Here is a 21,541-nt window from a genome sequence, read left to right on the forward strand (position 1 = left end):
AATTAGACTATTAACACAGCAAACCTTGTAAACTCGGATTAATAATGGAATAATGATAATACGGAGTGTAGAACAGTTAAATTGAACGCAGGCTGTTTGTGAGCAGAGAGCTGCTAGAGCACGTGGCAGTGTTTGTAAACAAAACGCCTGGCGATGGGCCAGAAGGGGGTAGGTCGGCCGGGAAGGATGAGGCCCTGAAGTGTGTGTACATAGAGTAGTGCATTTAGGCTTGGAGAATGGAGAGAGAGGAAAATCCAGCCGGGAGCTGCAGAAACTAAACATGGCTGCACGTCTGAATGGAAAACCTTTGAATGTAAACGTACTAGAAGGAGCACTGGCCTGCTCGGAAAAATACGTGTGCTAGTCGGCGACGATTCTAGCCAAACAAAACACAATTGTAACAAAAAAGTAGGTTATTTGCTTCTGTTACCAAAAAAAACATTACCAAACACAAGTGTGTGTGGCAGATCAGTAACACTAGGGCTTGAGGAAGGAAGTAGGAAATAACTAACTTAATTTAAAGTCCTCGCAGACGGAACCGAGTTGTCTGCCCTGCCGGTCAATGACGTAACATGAAGGTCGCAGCTTGGCCAGCAGCAATAGCTTTACAGCTGTCCAGCTCTGTGACTGGGAAGGAGGAAGGGTGTTGATATAAAATGGTGGCCTTAGGCGGGCTTGTCTAGCCAGTCGGTGGGTGGGTCTGTAGAAGGTCATGTGACGTAATGTTGTCGGAACACAGCTAACATATGTAATGAGGAAAATAAGGCGAAAAAATACTGTGCTTGCACGAGCGGACAGATAGGTTCGATAAAATAGAAACATCTAAAGGGGTGATTTTTATCAAAGAACTTGTCACGGGCCTATTTTTTAATGTTACTGAAAGCCTAAAATAAACAATGCACAACTGATGTGAAATGTATCACTATTATACTGACTGACATTAAAACCATTAATATTTCACCCATAGCAGTAAGTGGTGATCAAGGAAAATTAATTATTTATTGTTGTGTTTGCAAAAGAAAAATACAATATGCTACATAGATTACCTCAATTTTCTATGAAAATGATTTGAAAACAAAATATATATGTATATATTTTATTATTTAAGTGACTCAAATATACTTATAAATAACTGGAATAATATAAATCTAAATACTAACAAATCATAGCTTTTAAAACCATTGATGCGTATGCGACTTAAAGGAATGCAGTTTTTGTAAGAAAGTAAAGAAATATATATGTATAGTACTTGGAAAAGTAAAAGCCAAGGCTCTGGTACCATTGAAACATTGTGGTCCATCCTGAGAAAGAAAACATACTCTGCTACCATTGAAACACTTGCCTACCGAACAGAGAAATTTAAATGTAAACTCAACATTTAATCATTAAAAAAATTGGTTGTCTGTAAAGTCGGTTTACGGATGATAGTTTATCGTGACAACGTCATAACAAAACATTGATGAAGTGATTGCATACTTTTATGAATAAAATTGAATCATTTTTATTTTAATAATAAAAGAATAAATACTTGAAATTATACTAGTAATCAGATTTTTAAAATGCAAGAATAATTATTAACCTTTATTGCCGAAATTCTTGTAATAAGCAATCAAAACCACATTTTTTCACTTCACTTTATAAACAGTCAACGAAACAGATCACGTGTAGATGACTTGTAATTAATTTTAAAAACTGGCGTTTAGCTATAAAGTTTAAATATAATTATGAACAAGTTTTCATATAAATAAACTATAATCAAATATCTAACATAACCTATTATTACTGCACTCGCCGACAGATGCTACTTTTTTAATAATAAAAGAATAAATACTTGAAATTATACTAGTAATCAGATTTTTAAAATGCAAGAATACTTAATTTTTCAGGTTGCTTGACCTTTTTAGAAAAAAAATAATTTTGTGTGTGTGGTCTCACTAGCATATAATTAGTTTAAAACCACAATAATATAATATTACCATGCTTGGTTTATTATTGGTTGCTAGATTTACCTGATCGGGTGCGGCAGTTTTGTCTGTTTGCAAGACTTTGGGGGAACTCCGATAAATTTTTATTGGCTGCTTTCGGAATTATGAAATAAATAGCACTGTACTGAGCATGCTCTGAAGTAACTTTATATTTAGTAAAATATATTTATTTTATTTTTTTATATACGAAAATGGGGTACAAATATAGTCAAAATTTGGGTCAAAAAAACAATATTCAGTGGTGTGTAGTGAAAGGAAGACTTCAAGTCTCAGAGTTGAAATTCACACAGGAAATTCCTTTCTACCAGTAGTCTTTGTATACCAAAAATGAAACCTGAGAAATATTTCCTTTCGTTTCTATGAGCTCGTCAACTTCCCACTTTTTGCATTTTGTACAAATTTTACACCTAATCATCTCTGGTGGGTAAACTGATAAAAATTTGTGATTATGCCAGAATGAAGCTCTATATGAGGGTAAACTCCTGTAAAAATTTGGACTTTGAGATTTATCTGTGAATTCATAAAAAACAAGTTTTAAATGTGGCAACTATGCACATTAAACTATTATAACATGCATGTGTACAGATACACAATGTATCATATCACATATTTACAATACATGTACTTTACAATCTTAAGTGTTTAAAACTTAACCAAAAATCAGCAAGCATGACTGTTAAGCAACACAGAAATTTCATCACAAAGAATGTTAGAAATGTTGTGTGTACGTCCCGTGGATGTTGTAAGTTCCTGTGGTGTAAGTTTTCTCAGAATTCTGTTAAATGGCACCCAGGTAGAATCATTAACATGTTTCTTGAATGATGTACTGGGTCCTGATGGATGGTAAAATTTTACATGGATATCCATATTTTCATTGCTGATGTCATCAACTTCAGCCAACCACCATTGTCCATCATAGATACATGCAACTATATCACTTATGTCCACATTCAAGGGAATTGTTTTGCTGACTTGAAAGTCTTGAAAATTTTCTGCATTTGAAGTAACATAACACCTTACAGTGCTCTCATTTACAGGCACAAACCTATGGTAGCTTCTTATTCCAGTAACTCGCTTGCAGTTTTCAAATCTTTGTTCCAGCATTGTGGCATGGTTGTAGATCTCTGTGCTTGACAATATATATATGTAAGAAATACCAGTTATTTGAGTGCTGCAGTACTGAAACATTTCTTGAGGAGTAAGTATCTGGTTATTTGCTGTTCTTTGAAGACTTGCTCGTGAAACTTGTCGTTTTGAAGTGCCACCAACTCCATCACAGGCATTCTTACCGTGTGAAGAACCAAAAAAGTTCCATTCACATTGCAGGTCAAAATCTTTTTTATGATTGCAGACATTAATTAAATTCTTTGTGTTCTTGTATTGGCTGGAAGCCCCATCAGAAAATAACAGAAATTTTTTGATTGCAGGATTAGTTTCAGTAATATTTATTTATTTAATATTTGTTGCATGCCTACCTACAGCATATGGCCTTGGGTGGTAGGCACGATACAAACAACACATATACATACAGACAGAACAAAACAATACAAAATACAAGACAACAAAACAAAACGATACACACAACATGCAACATATAACAATTAGTAAATAATTTATTTGTAAATTTTATAATGTAGAAAATAAGAATAACACAAAAAAAATAAAAAATAAAACTAACTTGAAACAATATGATTATTAACCACAAGAAAGAGAAAAAAAAATTAAGTTAGGAATAGTTGTATTTTTTTAAATTTTATTTTGCTATCTAATTCAGGAAATAACCTTGCATATTTATTGTAATTTTTAGTTATTCTGTTTAATAGATCATTAGTTTTACTTAACGCACAAATTAAAGATTGATTACGACTATTGAAAGTTGGTATTCTAATTCCAGTGTTGTGAAGAAAATAGTTACAATTAATTGTATTTTTGTAACAATTGTGTACAAATAATGCATCTAATACTTCTCTTCTTAATGGTAAGGAACCAAGAAGGGAGTGTAAATCTACATTTAGATTAATGTTACTTTTTAGGTTTATAATTTTGATCAGTTTGAATTGTATATTATCCAATTTGTCACTATCTGATTTATTAATGTTATTCCAAATCAAAGAACCATATTCAAATTTAGATCTAACCAAGGATATATAAAGACTAAGTGTTGAATCTAAATTAGATGCATTAAATGTGACATATTTAATCAACCCTAGCATTTTATTAGCATTTGATCTAAGTGTTTCAATATGATTGTGAAAGAATAATTTTGAATCTAGCAAAATACCTAAGTCTCTGACACAGTTTGATTTTGCAATAGTACGATTGTCTAGTTTATATTCAAATACAATAGGATGATATTTTCTTGAGAAGGTTATTGTGGTGGTTTTACTGTAGTTAAGTTTAACGAGATTAGTCTTACACCATGCAACAACAGAAGAAATGTCATGTTGAAGTAAGTGACAGTCATTTAATGAAGTAATTTTTCTATATATTTTTAGGTCATCTGCAAATAACAGACCAACAGAATAATTTAGTGCTTTGGTTATATCATCAATAAAAATGTTGGAAAGAAGGGGAGAAAGGGTACCACCTTGAGGTACTCCAGAGTTTGCCATATGTAAATCAGATTTAGTTTTATTAATAGAAACAAAGTATTTCCTATCTTTTAAATAGCTGCCAAACCATTTGATATATTTGTTGCTCAATCCCATAATGGATAATTTGCTGAGTAATATCTGATGGTTTACTGTATCAAAAGCCTTTTCTAAATCAAAATAGCAAGCATCCACTTGGCCTCGGGTTATCACTTCAGAATAAATTGGATTTATGAAAGTTATCAGATTGGTAGTAGTAGATTTGCCAATTCTGAAGCCATGCTGACAATAAGATAGTTTATTTTTGAGATTGAAATCGAGGTCCTTAAATATTATTTTATCAAAAACTTTAGCAAATCCATTTAAAAGAGAAATAGGCCTATAATTTGTGACATTAAATTTACTACCTTTTTTATGTATAGGAATGACCTTGGCAGTTTTCCATATATTGGGGTAGATGCTGTTTTTAATACTGCTATTGAATATAAACTGAAGGATAGGAACAAGAACCAGAGAGCATCCTTTTATTATGAAATTAGGAATACCATCTGGACCTGTTGACATAGTAGATTTCAAGGATTTGATCCCCCAAAGTACAAGACTCTCAGTAATAGTGGACATAGGAATGGAGCAAGCAGTATTATCAGATATCAAAGGAGTGCTGTTATTGGCTGGAGTTACATATACGCTAGAAAAATAGTTCGCAAAACTGTTTGCAATACAAAATGTGTCATTAGTGACAGTATCATTGACCTTGAGAGAGAATGGCTGATTGTATTCTTCTTTCATGATTTTTATGTAACGCCAAAATTTTTTTGGATTTTGTTTGATTTTGTTGTTTAGAGTTTGTAACCAAAAATTTTTGTCTCTTGAAATGAGATATTTAGCCTCTTTACGTTTCTGTGAAAATAGAGCATAGTAATAAGGATTCATGTTTCTTTTGTATAATTTATGGAAATGAATTTATGTTTTAGTGTTCGTATAAGTTGCTTTGAGTACCAATGCGGGTAACTATAAGTAGTTTTCACAGTGACAGGAATGTAACTCATAATATATTGATTAACTGTAGTAGTTAGAATGTCTACCATAATATTCACGTCAGTAGTGTTATATAATATAGACCAATCATGATTTTTAAGAGCATTATACAAACTTAAGTAGTTTCCTTTTTTATAATTTATAAAGGTTGTAGATGTATTTTCTTTTCTGATTATTCGACTTATTTCAATATTAACAATAAGAGCCGGATGGAATGTGTCTTCTTTAATTAATGACTCTAAGGCTTTACTAACCACACAATGCTGTAAATTAGAAAAACATAGGTCCAATAGGTGGATAGGAGGCTGAGTGACATTACATTGGGACAAACCCAAACCTGAGATAAAGTGGAACACAGCTTTAGCTTTGGATGTCATACCAATAGGATTTACGTTTTTTGAATGTAAGTAAGACCAGTCAACACCAGGCACATTAAAGTCACCAAGAATAAGGATATTATTTTGGCATGTTGCAAACTTTTCTTCGAGCTCTTCAAAGTAGGCACCATACACTGCAGGTGATGTATCCGGTGGAATATAAATATTACCAAGCACTAGGGTATTTGTTTGAGAGGTTTTAACTTAATTCCATACAGCTTCAATTCCTGTATGATCGAAAACATGGGTTGGGTAAGCATATTTAAATTTATTTTTGTTGATAGCAATTAATACCCCACCTCCCCTTTCCTTCATTGTTAAGGCTGGATCTCTATCTGTTCTAAAGATGAGGTATTTATCATCAAAGTAATGCGAGTTAATGCTATTATTGTTAAACCAAGTTTCAGTAAGACAAATTATATCGAAATCATTAGCTGCTAAGTTATCGTAAAACTCAATTGATTTTGATCTTAGACCTCTCACATTTTGATAATAAATGTCACACACGCACGCACACGGACTAGCCAGAAGAGAAAGGGCCAGGCGCTCCTCCAGACGCTGACGTGGAACATGATGATAAGGGCGCCTCGTTTACTTCTGACGACGTAGCAGATGACTGCGGTTTTGTGGAGTTTGTGCTATCGGTAACGATAGATGCTTGACTTTTAGCTTGATCATACCCGAATATTTGTTCATTGTGGAGTCTAACCCGAAATTCCGTAATTAAGCATCCCGAAGGCCAAAACACAGTATTATTAAGTCTATCATAGTCCTTCTCGTGAACAGCCACAAAGAATGATGCGTATGTATTGTATTTGGTCTTGAGCTTGGCTACGCGAAGGTAGGAGATATCAAGTTCACCTTTAATATATGCTGTGACTTCACTTTCAGTAACTGAGGGGTCGAATCTAGAGACAAACAGGGCTTTAGATTTAAACTGCCTAGGGTTCGTTACGGTTTTCAAAGTGGATGTGGTTCTAACACCAATTTGCATTTCACGTTTTTTCTCGGAATGCTGCGCCGTTTTTGTTAAATTATTTTTTGATTTTTGGCGATACCTTACTTCAGTAAATCCTTCTTCATCTTGCTGTGTTTCTGTTAATTCATTTGCTTTAGATAATACTGAATTGATCTGAGCTGACGGACTATGGACTGGGTGATTTTGTACACTCCTGGCATTCTGTTTCCGCTGCGGTGACGGTAACCGGCTATTGTTCACTGACCTACTTACCGCTCCCTGTTGTGTAACACAGCTGTAGGTCGCCTTGCCTGGAGATGCATTAACAGGATTAATGTCATGTTTCTGCTGCGTTACCGGAGCATTAGTGAGCTGCGATAATTCACTTCTTGTGTCATTCAATAATGTTTTTAAAATACAATTTTCATTTCTCACTTCTTCCATTTGTACTGAGAGTACATCCAGCTTGGCGCATATTTTTTCTAGTAAAGATTCCGTTCCAGGAATGACATTATTCAAAGATTCATCAGTCTGAACGCCTATCTCACAAGCAGTTACACACATCTTGAAAGATAAATTTATGTCAGTGCCCTTTGCGGCGGCTGACTTCTGTTTCGATCCTTTATCTTTATTAGAAAATAAAGCAGAAAGCGATCCAGCAGTGGAACTTGGATTCATGGTTTGAACAGTATTAGTAGTTTGGCATTGAGAGCATAAAAACGTCTTTAAACCGTTATTTATATTAAGAGTCCCTGCTCGTTCAGCACAGTTTTCATGACATTTAACTGAAGTACAGCCCGCACAATTGATGAAAGGATTATATTTACCTTTTCTATTGGTGTTGCAAACACAACATATCAGTTCATTTTCACATGAAAAACCCCGGAAATCTAGCGAATCATCGCACAAACTAACGTTGAGCATGAATTGCCAGTAACCTAATTGCGTAACACGAGCTAGAAGCAACAATACCGTGGAGCTCGCACTAAACACGTCCGTCCTCTTGGGACACACGGCCGCGACTGACACATGGCCACGACTGAACACACAAAAGATGAACTTGAAATGTGTGAACTGCCAATGTGTTATGTTCCAAACTGTCACTGATAATGCAAACACTTTTGTGTTGAATATTTTCTCCGTTCATGTAGTAATAGACAAATGGATGTAGAGTGGCCTGTTTTTTTGCCCAATGAGCAGATTGTATTACATCTTGAATTACAAATGTGTAATTTTCAGCAAAATCAGCTAGGACCAGGCACTCGTATTCAGTCAAATTTATCTTCCTTTCTTTCAAGAACTGAGATGAGTTTTGCTAATATAATGATGGTTTTTCAAAGAAACTAACTTTCCTGCCAGATCTTCCATGAATTCATGTCTTGGCTTCAAAGTTGTGACCATTTCTGCTCTATCAACAGTAACCCACTGTTTGTAGACAATATTGTCAGGCAAAGAATCACTTTCTTCAAGCTCAGCAAACAACTCTAAGAAAACTTCTTTTCCTGGGCATTGCTGGCATTCACCCATCATACACGAGTAGTTGGTGGAATCACACACTATCATATTGAGCAATTCTTTGTAGTCTACATTCAGCCGGGCTCCATCAATCATTAGTTAAGCATTCTAATGATAAAGACACACACATACTGTGTGTGTACCTGACGAACCTGCTAAAATGCACCACTTTGGTCTCAGCTCACAAAATTTAGACCTACCTATCTTGAATGCTGGATATTCATTTTTAAACTGTAGATACAGTTCATTTAGGTTGTTCAAAATGAGTCTTTTTTGTTTGTGAACTTTTTCTCCATTAATTTTCACAGCTACAAAGTCTTTTTTTCCAGAACATATACGACTATTCTCATCATCTTCATAAAACCTTTCCACTTCTTTTGCAATGTCATCAATAATTCCAGCACCTTTCTTTTTTCCTAGGTGAGGTAAAATTCCTTGTTTTTTAACTAGCTTCCTTGTTTTCACAACACTCTCTGTAACTTGAAATTTGTTCATTATTTTCTCGCAAGACCAAGAGGTAGGGAGAAGACTGATGATTCTTACCGTGTCTTAGCTGTAAGAGTTTTAGCTCTCAATTTATTGATTAACTCATTATATTCTGATGAAGATACTCAACAACTGTCCTTATCTTGAATAACTGAATCATTTTCTACAAAACACAATCTCAACTTCTTCTTTACTTCTTCTGATACTCTCTGTGCTTTTGAACTGATTGCTAGATTTCTTTTGTTAGAACTGAGTTTTCTGATCTTAGAAGTACTTGGGGAAAGTTCCAAAATATTGAAAGCAGAGTCTAGTTTCTCTGCAACTTCTGTGATGTTAACAAATTCATCAACCTCTTCCTCATCATTTGCATTTTCTTTGGTAACAAATATCTTACTGTAGCATGTTGGGCAAAGAGATTTTCCAGGCACAAGACATAACCTCAAACTTACATCTTGAAAAGTATGCTTCAACTTAATTTCCCTGAGTCATTTTGATATCACCTTCTTGTGAACTTGCATCGGGTCACAACAAACACGACCGAAAATATGATAATACTTTCATAGAAACTTGATCTCATGATATTTACAAACTGTCAAAATAGGCTTATTCACTCTCAACTGCAACTGATTTTTATCTTACTCACTGAACTCACTTATCAATTTCATTTTCATAGGCACATTATCATAAACATTCTTGTGACATTCTTCTGAAGTAAAACTTTCTTTTGAACAGATACCCTCCATACTGATAAGTAAACAACATAAATAAGACAAAATATCCAAAGATAACACAAATACTAATTAATGTGCAGTGCTCCTTGTAGTACAGATTAATAGTGCATTATAATACGTATTGTAATATTCTAAATGTGATAATATGAATTTTAATTATTTATATGAAATTGGTTGATACAATTGATGTTTTTTTTAATGGGTGGGTAAGTAACATAACCCTAGAGTATAAAGGAAAAATTCCACACATTTAAATTTTTTTTTCTGCATTCACAGTGCAGTCTCAAAGTCCAAATTTTTACAGGAGTTTACTGTCATATATAGAGCTTCATTCTGGCATAATCCCAAATTTTTATCAGTTTGCCCACCAGAGACATTTAGGTGTAAAATTTGTAAAAAATGCAAAAAGTGGGAAGTCGACGTGCTCATAGAAACTAAAGGAAATATTTCTCAGGTTTCATTTTTGGTATACAAAGACTACTGGTAGAAAGGAAGTCCCTGTGTGAATTTCATCTCTGAGATTTGAAGTCTTCCTTTCACTACACACCACTGAATATCGTATTTTTGACCCAAATTTTGACTATATTTGTACCCCATTTTCGTATATAAAAAAATAAAATAAATAAATTTTACTAAATATAAAGTTACTTCAGAGCATGCTCAGTACAGTGCTATTTAATTCATAATTCCGGAAGCAGCCAATAAAATTTTATTGGAGTTCCCCCAAAGTCTTGCAAACGTCAAAACTGCCGCACCCGATCAGGTAAATCTAGCAACCATTAATAAACCAAGCATGATAAAATTATATTATTGTGGTTTTGAACTTATTATATGCTAGTGAGGCCACACACAAAAAATTATTTTTTTCTAAAATGGTCAAGCAACTTGTGCTGGGATAGGTACTTGATATGGATTGACCCTGTTGTAATAAGCAATGAAAACCACATTAACTTTTCACTTCACTTTATAAACAGTCGACGAAACAGTTCACGTCTAGATGACTTGTAATTAATTTTAAAAATTGGTGTTTAGCTATAAAGTTTAAATATAATTATGAACAAGTTTTCATATAAATAAACTGTAATCAAATATCTATCATAAATTATATGAATCACCATAATTCTTTAGTCAATTGTAACATAACCTGTTATTACTGCACTCGCCGTGCCTGGTTCCCGCGATAGCGGATAGATATAGCATTTTATTCGATTTGCGTCCGTCACCGTAGATAGCAGCATGGTAGGGGAATAATATTATTTTGTTTTTATAACACGATTTAATAACAAATACGCATCCTAAATACACCAAACTTATTTATAATGTGTTAGGTAAAATATTTTTTTAAAACATTGTGCAAAAGATCCCGGGTGTAATTTGAATTATTATGTGTAACTGTAAAACACCATTGTTCGTTAAAAATGTATTTGAATATTCAACATTACTTTTGAATAACCGTACCGATTGTGCTGAAAATCGGTGGACTATCGTTAAATTACATAATATTAATAATTCAAACGACGAAAATATGATTGAAAAGTCAAATCGATGGTTGTTCCAATCGAGTGGAAGAGAGATGCCACGCATGCGTACAATGAGCATAACAGGACACATCCGTAGTGGGACAATGTGCATTACGGGACACACAGCCGGTGTTCATCGATTTATTAGACGTCACGTCAAAAATGGTATAAACTTTCTGAGCATTCTGAGAGAGGAAGGAAATGTTTGCTCAATTAATTTAGAACACCACATATACTGGATATGCTGCTAACAAGCCTTTATAAGAATTATTGTGGATTGCTTTTTTCATGAAGTACATGTAGCATCAGTATGGTACAAATCCAGCAAAGGGTAAAATTGAGGATTATACATATTTAAAAAATAAAAGTCAACTCTTTGGTGTATTTCCAATTTTTAATGGCTAAAGGTTTTTGGTTATGGTGATTTAAACAACATTTTTGAGTACAAATTTGAATGAAAATGGTTTATGAAAAGATAAATGTGCCCAATGCCGGCTGCAGGGTAGGTGGGAGATGGCTAGATGGCTCAAGGGCACTGGCAAGCTCTTCACCATGAAACTCTAGCAGACTGTGGTTTAAAATAAGCCCAGCAGTTTTGGAAAGTCAAGTGTTGACTCCTTTCTTGCATGAAGTACTTCAACCCACTATGCAAAAAGTAGGCACAGAGAAATAAAGAAGAGCCAAAAAGACACAGACACAAAGGGGGGAAGAAACATTAAAATCTAAGGCTTGGTGGTTCACACTTACCGCTATGGTGGGAAGGAAATAGATTATAACATGGAGAGCTTGATCCAGAAATCCAGTTAAGCGGAGACACACCAGAAGACATCACTATGTTACTACATTATTGACAAATGGTGAAAAACAGAATTATGGGAAACTAATTTCCTATTGAAATTGATTACAGCTTGTAATCAATTGCTAACGTAAAACAGACTGTAGAACAACGGGAAGGTGCAGTAAAAAGTCATGCACGCCCACCAACACACAAGTATTTTTAGAGGGATGGTAAACACACAGAGTTAAAGGCTTCCACAAGGGCGGAAGAACATAAGGGGGGTAGGTATTAGTTGGCCAGAAGGCCTAAGATGGCTTGTGCAGTGCAGAATAAAGAGATTGTGGTCTGGATTTAGTTGACACAAGGGCTGAGAGAGGGCATGGTGGCACGAAAGAGTGCTTAGGCTGGGACCGAATATTTCAAAAATTGGCCACCAAAGAGTGCATAGTGGATGTTATCAGCCTGAGAAATAACCTTTGAAATGTGTCCTCATTTTAAAGAAACATTTTGTATTTGTATATCATGTTTACTTTCAAGTGTAGACTGTATTTTATTTACATAGATGTTTTATAGCTTTTGCTGTTTTCAGCGTCTTGCTGCTGAATATGAGAGTAGCAGAAGGATTGCTAAAGTTTCGAAATGCAGCAGTTGAATCATTTTTGAATGACTGTATAAGCAGTTTTCTTATGGTAAACTTCTGTAAAAAAAATTGACATTCATAATGTATTTTAATTTTTTTCAGGTACAATCCCCCAGTACCACATGTCGAAGTCATTTGCGGATCGCCGTTACAAAGTTCAAAGTGCACGTACATACTTCTATTTAAATGAAGCGCAGTGTGAACGTAATCTAGAAACATTTGAAGAATGTCTTGAGAAGGTATCAGGTGAGTCCATTATTCACTATTATATTATTTATTTTGTAAATTTATTAATTAATGCATGAAATATACAAATTACATTCAGTGCAGATGCATATTTTGTTTAGCTAAATTTTATTTTGAGATTTTAAAATCATCATTATAATTTGTCTATAAAGAATGTTTCAGAATTGTAATAAGTTTAATTAATGCTTAAACATACACATTTTAATTAATTGAGGATTTCATATTTTAAACATTTTTTTCTTTGAATTAGTTTCATCATTTTTGGATATTAATTTGTTTAGTTATTAAAGTTTTCTGCCATTCCTAATACACTCATTCACTACACTTGATTTAATTGGTTTGTGTTATAAGTCAATTGACGTATTTTAAAGTGTATAAGGAACCTTTGCTAGTGTACTGATCTCGAGAGATGCTAAAGGTTTTTTTTTTTTTTTTTTTTTTTTTGGAAAAGTAAGATACAAATATAGGGAAAGGGGGGAAATGTTTTGGAAGAAGGTAAAGTTGATCATATTTCAGTTTTTACTGGATGTACATACAAGAATGTGAGTTTTAATTAGTTATAATATCTCTTAGATGAGGGTTGAAGTGATGTTTCAAGGCCAGAATTAAAGAGCCAGGAATACAGTTTAAGTTGTGGGCATGCATTTTAATTGCTTCTCTTTCTTTCTACTTGACAGCGCCACTAATAAAGATAGCGACTCTTGAACAGAAGGAATTCCGTGTTTTTAAGTTTTCAAAGTGTGTGTGTATGTGTGTAGTTACTTTTTAACATGCACTTCACAGAATAAATTGTGAGCTCCTATATGATAACAATATTCGTCGATGGTACAATTGGTTTGAAATGACTAAATGTCTGCGTAAAGGGAAAAGTATGCAAGAACAAAGTGTCTGAAGAGAGAGTTGATTGTGTTAAAGTCTAAATTTTGCAGCATAAACTTTATGACTTTCTTGATATTGTGTTTAGTGATGAGTCAAAATTTAACTTGCGTTAAAATATCAATACTCCTAATGTTCATATCTGGGTATCCGAACATCCCCATGAACTCTTAAAATGTGATTTAGTCTTTCCAAAATTGAATTAATTTTGTTCATTATCTCAACAGCAAGTCAATGTGCCATTCTTTTTCACTGAAGCTAGCGTAATGGGATTGGCTTACCTAGATATGCTGCAAGAATGGCTCTTTTTAAACCTTCAAATTAGCCAGATAATATTATTTGGCAACAAGATGGAGCACCTCCTCATTGCCATAACTTTGTACCAAATTGGTTAAATTATGTGGTTACTGATCACTGGACTAGTCACCGTGGACCTGGTAATGGAGCTTGTTTCTGGTAGCCTCCAAGAACACCCAATCTCACCCCATACAGTTTTTTCAGTAGGGATTTTATAAAGTATTGCGCATATGTGCCTTCCTTGCCTGATTTGAGACACAGGATTGAAAAGTCTGTCACTCCTATTAGTACAAACATGATGAGTTAAGTATAGAAAGAACTGGCTTATAGGTTGGATGTGTCATTTGACGAATGGAAGGTAAACTTGTGATGTTATTCTTTCATTTAATGTGTGATTCGTTCTAGTACATTAAAGTCAAGTGTAACTAAAACACCTTTTAAACCATGATATTATTTTGTTTACACATTTTTTTTCCTTCATAAGTTGACATTTCCTTTAGAACACTTGTTCTGCAGAAAGTGGTGCCTTTTTTTTTCTGGATTTTCTTCTAGGAATAACAGAAATTGCATTATCTGCTCTGCTGTAATCCGCAATCAAAATGGTTGCCATTATGGACGCACACACACAATGAACACACTAAAGGAAATTCGGGAAAGAATCTGCAGCATCTGCTTGGGATAATTTTGTGAAACTATGGAAAACTAAAATGACAGCTGGTGGGAATTTGAACCTAATTCTTCCTCATTTCAAGTTCAGTGTTTTAGCATTATTTTAAGGAAAGGGGATAGTCTGGTTGGAATGCAAAATAGGTCATAGCAAAATAACTTACGGGGCCCGCCTAGTCAGATGCGTATTTGTGTTAGTGAGGCAAGATGATTAGCACAACCTTTCAGCTTTAGACCACAATTTTGGCTACTTTCTAACATTCTAGAGAAAAACTTATGGTTCAAACTCTACCAATCCATTTTCTCCCTAAAAATGCCTTTTAATAATTAAAAACATATTAAATATTTAAATCAACTAAAAAAAAATAATACAGGCTACTGTTATCTCTTAGACAAAAGTGACACAAATGTGACATAACAAAATGTAGCATAAGCAAAAATAATTGCTTAGCAAATTTGAATTTAATCAGTGTCTTAAAAAATATATAATCTCATGATAGTTAAGTATAACATTGAACTTTTAGAAGGAAGAAAATAATTAAATGTCAATAGTCTGTACTTGTGGCATAGTTTTAGCTAAAAGTCTTTCAGTTGTCACAGCATCCCACATAACCTCAATGGGTGACATTGAAAATTGTCCAAAACACTAAAACCTATGAAAGTTCTAGACTTGTTGGAATATTTAAATTTACTGTACTATTTGATTATATATGGAAAAAACATTCGTAGTAATAAAAATATTAAATGAGATGATTTGTCAAAAATAACAAACACTTGTAAGTTAATAAGAAACGGCGAAATACATAGAAATACATTACTGGCCTTGTAAAATAAAATAAAATAAAAATTAATCACTAACAAAACAGGTTAACATCACATATCCAACTATTACTGACTATTAAAAGACTTACGGATGAGCTCATCTATTACTAGGTATGTACCATATTATAAATAACAGGTGTGGCAGAAAAACAGGCGATTTTGAAAGGGTCGTAAAATGAAACGTAATCATTGTTTCCAAAATTTATTTTCACTTCTTTAAAGTACATAAAAAAGCATTTATGGAACATAACTTTGCATTGATTATGTCCTAAAAATAGCACAGAGAAGATGACGTCCGTCCAACTGCACACATTATTTTAGCCAGGTACTGAAGTGCCCCATTACATTTTGCAGCATTGCCGGTGTGATGCGAGCCACTCTATTCAACACTTATTGGTTGGTTATCTTGATACACCTTGCTTTTCAAATAGCCTCACAGGAAAAAGTCACAGGCTGTGAGGTTCGGTGAACGTGGGGGCCATGCAATATTACCATTTTGGGAAATAACGTGATCAGGGATGTTCATACTTGCTCTCGCAGTATGCGACGTTGCTTCGTCTTATTGGAAAAATGTTTCCGTGTTCAGTTTGTACTGTGCAAGTTGTGGAGTAAAAAGGTTTTGCAACATTTTGGCATATCTCTGTGCAGTTACTGTCACATCATTCCCACAATCATCCTCAAAATAGTAGGGCCCTATGAGCCCAGATGACAACAAAGTGCACCATAATTTAATATTTACAATCCTTTCCAATTCGCCTGTTTTCTGCCGCACTGTGTACAAATCAAATCGGATTAACTAATTAACAACATATTGTACCGACAAAATGTTGAATTTTTCATTAAAAAATTAAACTAACTATTCTTCTTTAAATTGATTTTTTCATAGTTGAAATTTCCAGCAGAAATGTTTGAAAGCTAAAAATATAATTCTTGTCAGTTAGAAAATTGAAGCTTAATTGCAGAAACTTTCATAACCAAAACAATAGGTGATCACACTGCTGTAGAAAGGTTTAGGTTACATAACCTTATAAAATAATTTTCTGGCCTTTACTGAAGTAAAGTGTTTTTCCATTAAATGTAATTCCCTCTCTGGAACACCAAAACCAGGAAGAGACAGATGACTCAAACTGTTATAAAATAAAATGGCAAAATAATTAACTTCATTTCTCAAAAATAATTAAGTGATACACTTTTACTATAGACAATGCTTCTACCCACCCAAAATGGTGGTAAGAAATTTAATGTTACGTATTAAAAGAAAGTTTCACACCATCACCAAAAATATATGTAAGAAATGGTATAAGATAATTGGAGAAGGCAAGGTAATTTTTTTTGGCACGACAAAAAACATAGAATTAAGATGTAGATGTTATCAAAATAAACATGATGGCCATAGAACCATCATTGTAGTAATTTTTTCTTCACACATTGAGATATAGTTGAAACAAACACAACATATAATTTTACCAATTAAATAAATATACAAAACCTTAACAACATATAGGTAATGAGAATATAAGAAATAAATAAAAATGAGATACAATCATTGCCATTAAGTATTTTAAAACTTAATTGACAAGAAAAAATTTAAACAAATTGAAAACATATTAACTAACAATTAAGTTACAAGTGCGGAAACTAGAAACATCTAATTCCTAGTATTACCAAATAGAATACCAAAATGAAATTATATGAACATGTTATGCTGCTTTAGTTGAAAAGAATTGCTATCAAGTGCTTCAAACAAAAAAGGAAATACAAATAACAGGACTTAGTGTAATTTGCTTAAAAGTTGTCGTTAGTTATAAAGATACCAGCCAGAATTTTTGTTATAAAACCAAATTTTTTGGATATAATAAAACTTATATTCACTTATAAGCAAATACAAATAAAAAAATTTGAATATTTGTGTATCGTTAGACTTCTGATTATCCAAGGTAATGACTGGCAAGGGGTCCATGGATAACCGAAAAACAGAGTTAAAGCAATGAAATTTTATTTATCTCGACTATCTAGACAAACACTTTAAAATCCGTCCCTCAAAGTAATGCCTTAATTCGTTCCAGTAATACAAAGCGCTAATCAAAACAGCACTAGTCACATACGTTTTTTCCATAAGAGAGTATTTTAATCAAAATAATTTATTTTCCAAATAGGTAAGTGTGATTGCTGACTCCGATTTTAATCAAGACACTACTCCTGTTAAAATTAATTTATAGTACTAATACTTATATAAATACATTTGATTCACATTTAAATACATGTTGAACAACATATAGAGACTAAACAGCCTAAAATTAAATTTAAAATTTCACATACTGCATTGTTTACATAATAAGGGCTTGGGAATAATTTTTTTTCCTATGTAGGTACTACAACATTTCTGAGTTAACAAAATAATGTTATTGATATAGGAGATATGTTTCAGTTCTAATAAGAATTTAAAAAAGCATAAACTTAACATTTCATATTATTAGAAAGATTATTTAACATGTTAACGTAATTCTAGACTGTTGTTTACTAAATGCGTGTCTGCCATGATTTTCCACTAGCACATTCTAGTGGCGCAAGGTAAACTAGCTCTAAAAGCTTTTGGCTCTTCACTCCAGAGATGCTGTTGACATGCAGGATGGCAAAATATAAACGTTTTGCTGAACACTTGATGTCGTCGGAAATAATTATGCAATGAAGGAAGCGAATAGCTATTGAGGAAAAGCAAAATATTGTTTGTTGAGTCATCATATTATTAATTCACTGCATTACTAATTCATTGCATTGTTTTTAATGCTGCACTAGTGCCATTGCCCTTGTGCTTGCTTGGAAATAAAAAGTCAAAAATTACACAGGCCAACAATAGTTTTGGTGCCAGGGTATTTGGAGCTGATTTCATATGAATTTGGGGCCCTGAATTCAAATATGGCATTAGTTTTTGCCTAGGAGGTCAAATTTCTAAGATATAATGTTTTAGTGAAATTTTTGTTTTATGTTATTTTATGTTAAATCCATGAATCAAATCAAAAAATTAATTATTAAATTCTTATTAAATTACTCAAATATCATTATATTTTACAAGTAGCAAGTCATCAATGGAACCAACTAGTCACTCAACACTTCGGAAGCTTCTTTTTGTGAACTTCTTGAATATATCTTGGAACAGTCCCTTTTTAAACTCCTGCAATAATCTGCCATCATGTGCGTATCCCATATTCCTTGTTAGCGGACCTCCATAATTTTGATATCTTGATGAAATCTTTCACCTTGCTCCTCACTTCTGTCTCCTAAATTTCTAGGAAAACGGTCCAGGTGGCTGTGTAAATAGTGAACCTTAATACTCATGTTGCACCCAAGAGATTTGAAATTTTTAAGTATATCAGTTACCAGTTCAACATGGTTTACTGCTTTTTGTTGGCCCAGAAAATTTCCAACAACTGCTACAAATGAAGTCCAGGATTTTTGCTCAGCCTCATTCATGGAATTTATAAAAGCTTGGTCCTTAATGAATTTTCTTATTTCTGGGCCAAATATAATCCTGCTTTAATTTTTTACTTACTCAAGTGAGGCATTTTCCCCCCTATCAATGCAAAGCATAATCCACCTTATTAAGAGCCTTTAAAAACTGCTTCATAATGCCCAGCTTGATATGCAGTGGAGGAAAGATGATTTTCTCTTGTTCAACTAAGGGTTCGTTAATAACTTTTTTTCTCCAACGACCATGTTTTCTCTCTTAGGCCACTCCTGTCTAACCCAGTGGTGTGTTTTGTCTCTGCTATCTCAGAGGCACAAGAAACAAGGATATTTGGTGTGGCCACTTTGCTGTCCGAGGAGAAAGTTTACCATATCCTGATCACTGAGCTTAACACAATAGTATCCACGATAAGCTCTCTCTACAAGGTCACTAACAGTCTTTTTGTTATCTTTTAATGTATATTCTCCGCATATGTAGCAAAACACATCAGGATGATGTACACAACATCTTCTACTGGAACTCATTTTTTATCAACTTAGATCGATCCTGCATGGATAAAACTCACAAACTGACCTCAAATTTAGTTGAAGCGTTGAAATTAAGGATGGGATTCCCATCCTGGGATATCCCAATGACAGAAGTGGGGAATCCCAGCCTGTGGTATCCCTGTGATTAAGTGGCTTTGTCTCTGCAATATTATACATACTTTTATATTTAACAAATAAATTGATTATGATTTAAAATTTTCAATAATACTCTTTATGTAAATAATTCGTTAAAATCAACAAAACAATATTAAATTTTCAAACTTAAAATTTTACTGGTTTATGAAAATGCATTGCCAGGATTTTTTTTTTCTTTGATTTTACATATCTCTATTATGGTTCTATATATTCCTCTTTTTTTCATTTTATTGTATTTTGGATAAATTGTTCTTTAACTGCTCTGAAGTGCGGAAAAAAGTAATTTTGAATGTACGTTAAAATTTGATTCGAAAAATGTTTTATATTTGTGAAGAATTTGATAGTCATAAGAATACAAACATTTATCCACCACCTACTCAAGCGACTCTGTACTATTTAGAGGGCTGTCTTGAACCCCAAGCTGCAAGAGTACCATTCTTTCTACTGTTTCATTAGATTGAGGGTGTATGGGAGGTGTCAACTGAAGTGTGATCGCATTGATTTCACAAAACTGCTGATTCTTCAGAACGGAACTGAGGCCCATTATTCGCTAAAATATTTCTGGTAAGCCGTAAGCTACCAGGGCTGAATGTATCTTTCAGTGGTTTTCTGCCGTTGTGCTTTGCATCCTCCACACCTGCACCCATGTAGAGTAAGTGTTGACCAAAACTAAGGATCTGCTGCCGCCTTTTTATGCAGTCTACATGTCCGCGTTCCCACACGCAAGAATTATGTTGCCAGTATACCCCTGGACTTTTACCCAAGCTATGCCTAAAGACCTAATTAACAGTGTACTTCCGTACATTTTCTTCTACTTCAGAATCAAAACCTGGTCACCAAACATAACTTTTTCCCTAACATCTTCATTGGAACCACTCCTGGTTTACTTATATGAATCATTTGTTACACCTGTGCTCTGAGGTCAGATGGAATTAGCACTCTTGTCTCCCCACATTAAACAGTTTACTTCCACAGCCAATTTATCCTTCCTAAACTTATACAGCTTGAAGTCGGGTTTACTGAACTGATGATGCCAACCATCCATGGCGTGTCTTATAACTGATTGCAGCACTGTATCTTGGCTTGTAACACTTGTATCTGTTGCTTTGATTGGAAAATACTGAACAGGCTGGAGTTTTAACACTGGCTGCTCCAGAATCTGTGCTTGAAGTAATGGTAGCAATGACAAAGAAACTACGTTACCTGTGTCCTGTCCTTTGCTGTACTTAATAGAGTAATCATAGTTTGCTAGTAGCAATGCCCAATGCTGCAACCAAGTGACAGCCATAGCCAGGACCGCTTTTCTAGGACCAAAAATTGTAGTATGGGTATGATGATCTGTATATGGTGTGAAATGTCTGCCATACAGATGTTTATGAAACTTTTTCAAAGCAAGGCCTCTTTTTGTGTGTGACCATAACCTTTCTTTGCCTTGGACAGTGTTTTTGAAGCAAAACTAATGAGTTCTCTGTACTATCTGGCATCTTATGTTGTACTGTGTGCTATTGTGTCCATACTGCATAAGCATCCCTTGACACTACCATCGGTTTGAATGTGTTAAAAGTAGGGATGGGACGAATCCACATTTTGGTCAAATCCGAATCCTTGTTCGAATCCTCAGTGTTTGTCATTGAATCACGAATCCCAGTCCCACACTAAAGTTCACATGTTATTAAAATAAATCACACATTTATTTTAAAAAATTACATAGGTTTATGTGTAAAAAAAACAACTGTGTATTTATAAAATTATAAAATAAGTGCATAGTGTATACACCTGATATAAAATAGAGACAAATAACCTCAAAAACCACACACGTAAGTTTGCATCTGTCTAATTCTCTGTTAAATTAATCCTTCCTATGTT

The 21,541-nt window shown here is 33.9% G+C and overlaps 1 protein-coding gene across 1 annotated transcript in view; it reads left to right on the plus strand.

Annotated features, from left to right (window-relative positions):
* Window positions 1-21,541, plus strand: part of LOC134529182 (proline dehydrogenase 1, mitochondrial-like) — a 161,762-nt gene that overhangs the window by 28,666 nt on the left and 111,555 nt on the right. The window contains exon 4 of the mRNA XM_063363018.1: window positions 12,722-12,865. Within this exon, the coding sequence (XP_063219088.1) occupies window positions 12,722-12,865 (144 nt within the window). The remainder of the gene's footprint in view (window positions 1-12,721; window positions 12,866-21,541) is intronic.

This window comes from Bacillus rossius, chromosome 2 (assembly GCF_032445375.1).
Source record: "Bacillus rossius redtenbacheri isolate Brsri chromosome 2, Brsri_v3, whole genome shotgun sequence".
Classification (NCBI taxonomy): domain Eukaryota; kingdom Metazoa; phylum Arthropoda; class Insecta; order Phasmatodea; family Bacillidae; genus Bacillus; species Bacillus rossius.